The sequence below is a fragment of the Capsicum annuum genome, chromosome 3, assembly GCF_002878395.1.
Source record: "Capsicum annuum cultivar UCD-10X-F1 chromosome 3, UCD10Xv1.1, whole genome shotgun sequence".
Lineage (NCBI taxonomy): Eukaryota > Viridiplantae > Streptophyta > Magnoliopsida > Solanales > Solanaceae > Capsicum > Capsicum annuum.
In genome coordinates this window covers 214,720,591-214,728,080 of record NC_061113.1, presented here as the reverse complement: position 1 = coordinate 214,728,080, position 7,490 = coordinate 214,720,591, and the positions used below count along the sequence as shown (strand labels likewise).

Sequence of the window (7,490 nt, the reverse complement as noted above, 5' to 3'; positions counted from 1 at the left end):
GACAGAGAAAAGAGAGATCGACTACGGATGCAAACGATTTCAAATTTTCTGCCTTTCATTCCAAAGGTAGTTTACCCAGTGTTGTGTGGATTCTTTCACTATTACTCTTATCAATATAGAGTACATGTGAGCTAATTTTCTCGTATTTATTGTGTGCTTAAAACTATTAAAGTTAAACTATGGTTTGATGCTATCCTTGGGAGTATGTGTTTTAATTAATAAGAGGTATTATGACTATTAATAAGTATGTGCTTAAAATCTCGCCAATAAGATTATAAAGAAAAAGAACAACAGCGGACAACTATAAGATGTAAAAAAACAATAGAATATGTATTTAAAATATTAAACTATTTTTTGTAGGTTTAACCATCAACTAAAATCTTAAACCGAACCGATATGCCAATAAAAAAAATCTAAATCATTTAAAAATCATTAACTCAATAGCTCGACATTGAAAGACCAATAACAATTTTTTCGGTTCAACTTGCCGGTTAATTCAGTCCCTATAAAGGGCTGAAAATTTCGATATAAAATGTGGGTTAATCTTTTCCCAACTCCCAAAATATAAGCGTGTTTGTATACTTCCTAATCTACACAAAAGGAATTCAAATTTGTTGTCATGGCGTAAAAAGATAACTGGAATTACATCAACAGAAAACGAATTTACACATTCTTCAATTTGAGAAGCTCACTTTTGAACATTTATTCGCAACATTAATACTAACTAATCTGAATACGGACGGTTAGAATACCATTGCATATCAAAATCTCTAGACGCTATACTCTACTTAGATTGCACTTCGACAAGTCAATAATACTTGTTTGAGGCCTTGGAAGGGAGAAAAACAAACATAGGGGTGACATAGCGGTCCTCAAACCTAGGTCAACTTCACAAGGGAGTGAGCTAACTACAATTTACCACCACAAGGAGCAAGGAGTTGAGGCATTTCACCGAAAATATAGAATAAAGCCACAACGTAACTGAAATGAAGACACTTGAAAATAGAGCAAAAGTCACAATCTTAAACAAAATTCAAACCCATAGTTCGTCACCGAGTCTTAAGAGAATTTCATAGCTAAACCAAAAAGATAATGTATAACTAATGAAATCAGTTCCTCAATCATCAAAATGAGGGGAAAAAGGCTTCACTTCTTCTTTTCGGCACCTCCAGTGGCCCTGCACAAGGACAAACAGAAAGAAACATTAGTCAAGGATTAGCACATTCTTCAGAGATGGTAACAACTAACAATAGAACGCTAGACACCTCCCAAAAAATCAATAACAAGACATTAATTACCTCATCTTACGGAGAACGCTAGACATCTCCTCTCTCTTCTTCTTTGCCCTCTTGTGAGTACCCAACTTTCTCTTGGCTACCTTCAATGCACGCTTGTCTTTGCCAACTTTAAGAAGCTCAGTAATCCTCTTCTCATATGGAGCAAATCCAGCAACTTCTCTGATGAGACTCCTGACGAAGTGGATTCTCTTGCTTGTTTTCTGAATTAAGAAAGCAATTAGGCAAGCCAAATCAGATTTCACTTCAACAATTATCCATGCAAGCAAAGCATGAGAGATGCACATCCAAAACTGAAGATGTCAGTTAAGACTTAAATGTAATGCATCACTTCACAACTGAAAATTTTCTATCAAATTAACAAAGAGTTACACAGCAAGAGTCCACGTACACAAATCATACAATGTTGTTCAAGACAGTGGTTAATTTCTTTGTTTATGGATGAAGAAGTTAAATTACTGGCATCAAGAAGATGCAATTGAATACAAGAGTAGGGAGATAATCTCCGTTACAGAATGCTCTATACCACATACAGGAACCTAACACAAAAAACAAAAGAAGGCCAAAGAAGCTAGTGGTCAGTGTAACTTTTTACTTAGCAATATCAAACACTAAAAACTCATTTTACTCCCAGGTGAGGAATCTTTATATACCAATAGGTAAGATATAGAAATGTTACGTATCATCTAGTAAAATAACAACTTTTGGTTCATCCCAAACTGTACTCTCCTTTCACCAATGTAATTTTCAATTGCCTAAACTCTTCAGAGAGATATTATGTCAACACAAACCTACAAACTTAATGTTTTAGGCCCATCCTGTCAAAATGACAAAATCCGAACTTTGACGATTCCAAAAAGAAGCTCCATTACACACCATATATTAACTCCTTAAGCTCCTCTAAAGTGAATCCAATACGCATACTCTACACTTCAACATTTCATCATATATGCCTATTATTTGTTATTCGCCAATCAACGGTTACAAACCAAATTAAAAACAAGCAGTACCCCCTTTGTCCATTATACTAAAAATTGATGTCCACTTTTATTTATCCAACTTTAAAAATAAAGACACAATTTATCACTTAGCTCCTAATTAACCCGAACTATTAACTATTGCTATTTCTTAATGCACTTTCCATAACATTCAAAATTCTATTTATTGTATAAATAATTTATATTGCTATAAAGTCACTAAGTTAGTATTCATGATTCATTCAATCATTAAAATAAATCTAAAACATCACAAGCCAAATCCAGTACAGTAATGAACAAGGTATATATAGGGCTCATGATATAAAACTAAGATGAATGACAAAATTACCCCTTTTCTGTCAGAAGGGCGTGGAGCTAGCTCCTTCTTGGTAACAATGTGTCCTTTGTTCAATCCCACTGCTAATCCTGTGTTCGGCGGCGCCATCCCCTGCTTAACAATAAATCACCATATACACCAAAACACGAAATCAACTTCCAAATTATTTTTATGCAAATGATTTAAGTAAAAAAATTATTTACAAACAAATTGCTCTACAGCTTTAATAGTTTGAAAATTGCTACGAAGAAAGACTGTAGGTTTTTACCTTTTGATTTTTGGTGGATCTGCTGAAAGAGTGTTGAGGCGGGCGGGTGATGAACCGAAATTAGGGTTTTGGCGTAATATATATACTAGGCCGAAGAGTGTGAGGCTAAAATGGTAATTTAAAGGCTTCAGTGGACTTAGGGTTTGGGCCGTTTGGACTTCCACCTTTATTGCATAAAGCCCAATAACTTGTAGGCCCATTCTTTAACAAACTGGAAAAATAACATGAACATAAACCTTAACTTATCATCGTCGGGGGTGGATCTACATGACTTCCAGGGGTTCATCTGAATCTCATTCGTCGAAAAATTACACTAATTATATGCAATCAAATTTTTTTTCTATGTGTATATATATAATATTGAACCCCCTTGACAAAAGCAGAAGACTTGGTTCAGTGGCAAATGGGTTCATATTTCGTGCGGAGCCCTTAAAGTCATGGGTTTGAATCTACTAAAAGGTTGAATTTTATTTTTTTTAATTCAGAAATTAATCTGGAACAAAAATAAGTTTAGAAGTTTTATTTTTTTTCCAAATAGCCTAAACAATGTTTTATTTTAAAAAAAAATGGACAGAATGGATTTTTAACTAAATCCCTAATTCAAAGTCAAACATTAAAAAATCCTATCCACTTCTCTCTCCAACACAATTACTCTCCTAATCTCTCTAAGACTCAGTCTCTAACCCGACAAATTGGGTTGTATTAGTTGTTGCGTTCTGATTATCGTTGTTAGGCATCGCCTATCGAGTTTCGACCTTCAATTCTCGTTGGTTTTTCCCAATTTCACTCTCTTTTGAATGTTATGGCTTCTTCGATAAGTTTTTAATTTTCATCTTTCTTGATTTTAATTTTCTCAAATCCTATTTCTATATATTTGTTACTGGAGTTTTTATTTTTATATGTGTAAAAACTTCTTCTTTTTTTCAGCTGATGTAAAAGATGATTGATTTTTTTGGATGATTTGATTTGTTGCTTTTTTTTTATTATTATCTATGTAAAAGCTTTTTTGTTTTATTGATTTAATTTGGTATAAAAATGAATATTTTCTTTTTATGTTGATTTATAAGTTCTAACTAAGTTCTTACTTTACAGTTGCTCAACGTTCAGTGAAAATTTTTTTTGTTGTCGTACCAAAATCAAATTTAATCTCTCATAATGATATTCAATCTAACCAAGAAGCAAATGTCAACCATTCAAAAGTAGTATTACCTTCTCAAGAAAATGCTCAAGAATTTGATTTGAGTTCCTTAAAGTTTGATCCGGACGAAAGAATTTCAATATTAAAGTATCCTCCAAAGCATCGTGATCTTATTAGAAGAGCATATCTCCTGAATGGTCCTTGTCAACCTCGTCTCCAGCTTCATGAGTATCCTCAAACGAATATTTCTAAATCAATGTGTCGTTTTAATCATAAATTGTTCAATGATGTGTATCATGATTGGTTAGAGTATAGCGTTAGTAAAGAGGCAGTCGATCTATTGTTTGTATTATCTTATAAGAGATAATAACGTTCATCAAGGTGGAGGCGAAGTATTTTCAACTACGAAGTTTAGAAGTTAGCTTAAAAAGAAGTCATAAGAAACATATTAGTCTACCGAAGAGCGTACACAATTAGTCGAAGAAGAAATGTCAAGATTTATTACGACAAAAACAGTCTATTCAATATGTATTTGATAAGCAATTTAATCAACTTAAGCATGGATTAAATCCGCGTAAATGCTTCGGTTGATGTAGCTAGACTTCTAATAACTTAGGAATTTGCATTTCAAGGTCATGATGAATCTAAATCATCATTCAGTAGGGGGAACTTTCTTTAAATACTCTTATGGTGTGTAAAAAAGTGTGATAAAATTCGTGCTTATGTGCTTATCAGTCAGCGTGAAAGTGTAAAATAATTGTCAATATTCAATGGATATTTCCAATTCTATTGTTAAGAAATTATAACATCAAGCCAAGCATCATTATTATGATTTACGATGAGAGGTTAACTATAAATTTGAAGGAAGAAAGAATCTTCAATTATGTTCTACACTTAAATTAAAAGTTCTTAAACAAAGATTACCCCACAAAATGAGTCAAACAAAGATTAAGTCAAGAGGAAAAAAACTTATAGAAAATAGAATAACGAACAAAAAGTAACAAAATACTGTTGGCGTTTGGACTTGAACAACATGTTTGCCATTGACACTACTCCCTCAACTGCTGCACCGGGGGTACTTAAATAATATACCGATTTTATTCAATATATATATATTCACACAGTTTTCCAATTGAAGTTTGCGGGTGTCATGCCACCCGTGAACCTCTGTAGATCCACCCCTGGGCTAAACGTAGTAATTTATTACGTTTTATACCCTTTTTAACGATTTGATAACTAATGTATACAGTAAAAAAGTTTTTGTAAAACGTAGTAATAATTTATTACGTTTTACAAATTTTTTATAAAACATAATAATTTATTAGGTTTCACAATTTTTTTTGTAAAACGTAATAATTTATTAGGTTTACATGATTTGACATAAAGAAATGATGTGATAGTACATTGAGTTTTTTTTTTAAAAAATTATAAATTAAAACTTTATAACTTTTTAAAATTATAACTTTTTATTACGCTTTTTAACAATTTTTTTTTTAAGTTATTGCTTCGTTTTGTCAAATCAAATACCACCTAGCTCCTTTTTTAAAAAAAATAAAAAAATTCTTTCATAAATCGTATTAAGAAGTTACTTTTTAATAAATAAAAAAATAAAAAATAAATAATTATAAATTTATTTTATTAATACATAATAAAAAATTACATTATTTCTAAAATTGGTCAGATAAGTGTATAATTGTTGATGTCACGTCTCATACAAACTAATAATTAAAATGTGTAGTTAAATATTATGTTTTAGAATACTAGTTTAGGTGTACGTGTCTCGCGCGTGTACCTCACTTTATTGAAATCAAACGTTACACTAAATAGAATATTTGTTTAAATAATAAAGATGAATATAATAATTAAAGTCAACATATTTTGGAGAATTTAATTAATTAAACCTAACTTTTACCAAAAAAAATTATTAAAGTTGACCGACATTCATCTACAACCTGTAAACTGCAACGAAATAATACGATGATAGAGACATCAAAACAATATAATTAAATCTAACCTTTGCACAAAAAAAATCTCAAAGTCATCTGACACTCATCTACCACCTGTAAACTATAACCAAATAATACGATAATAGAGATATTAAAATAATACAACTAAACTTAACATTGACACAACAAAAAATCTCAAAATATAGATATAAAAATAATACAATTAAACCTAATCTTTACCTAAAAGATTCTTTAAAGTCGACCAACACTCATCTACCAGTACCACCTGAAAATTCATCTACGATTTGTAAACTATAATAAAATAATACAATAGTGATCACAAAACTTCAGTTTTGATGAAAAAAAACTTATCTGAGCAAAAATTTTGACCTTAAAGAATGATTTGAATGAAATGAAAACAAAAAAGATATATATATACACACACGTTGAATTTTATTATGTTGACAAAAACAATGAAGAAGTTGATAATTAGAAAATTAAGGATCCACCAATCTAGACATGCAACCGAATCAAGTTAAATTAGTATCAATCATATTTTCACAATAAGTAAATCGATTTTTTCTCTAGTTTAACGTGCATCTCAATATTTATAAAAGTATTTCCTTAATAGAGTCTTATTTCAGAAGTATTTTTTTATCCTATTTTTAGGAGTATTTTTCTAATTGATCAGTACAAAAGAAAAATATTAATTGATTTTCCTTCTATATATTTTAGGAGTCTAGTTAATATAATATAAATAATTAAATAATATATATATATATATATATATATATATACACATATATTGAATTCTATTATGCTGACAAAACCTGTGAAAAAGTTGAGGGTTAGAAAATCAAGCATCCAACAATCTAGACATGCGATCGAATCAAGTTAGATGAACATTAATTATATTCTCCCAATAGGCAAGCCGGTTTGTTCTCTAGTTTAACGTACATCTCAATATTTATAGAAGTATTTCCTTAATAGAGTACTATTTTAGGAGCATTTTTCTAATTGAATAGTAGAAAGAAAAATATTAATTAATTCTCTTACCATATATTTTAGGAGTACTATATATTTTAGAAAGTCTAGTAGAAAGAAAAATATTGATTAATTCTCCTACCATATATTTTAGTAAGTCTATTTAATATAATAAAAAATAACTAAATAATAAATTAAAAAAATAGTGAAAAGACTATTTTGTCTAAAGAAGAATCTTTTAGTGAAAGACAAAAAGTTCAAATCACTTTTCTAAAGATTTTCACACTTTTAATATATTATTATTATTATTATTATTATATAGATATATTATATTTTAAATTAGAGGGTCACACGCTCATGGAAAGTTAAAATTTAGATAAAAAGAAAATATATCTTTTATTTACCAATCAAACACTATAAAATATTTTTTAAAAAATATTTTCCACTCAACGACTAAACATAAGAAATTAAGTAAAACAGCACCTTAGTTTTTATGAAAATATTTTTTAGGAAAATATATTTTCCATCATACCAAACACAAACAT

General features: G+C 29.9%; 1 protein-coding gene across 1 annotated transcript; it reads right to left on the bottom strand.

The window, feature by feature from the left end:
- Window positions 1-1,003: 1,003 nt before the first annotated feature.
- Window positions 1,004-3,031, bottom strand: LOC107863268 (60S ribosomal protein L36-1). Its single transcript, XM_016709116.2, has 4 exons — window positions 2,878-3,031; window positions 2,622-2,720; window positions 1,299-1,498; window positions 1,004-1,177 (listed from the first exon to the last, which is right to left on the bottom strand). The coding sequence occupies exons 2-4, from the start codon at window positions 2,715-2,717 to the stop codon at window positions 1,147-1,149; spliced, it is 327 nt and encodes a 108-aa protein (XP_016564602.1). The 5' UTR covers window positions 2,718-2,720; window positions 2,878-3,031; the 3' UTR covers window positions 1,004-1,146.
- Between the last annotated feature and the right edge of the window lie 4,459 nt (window positions 3,032-7,490).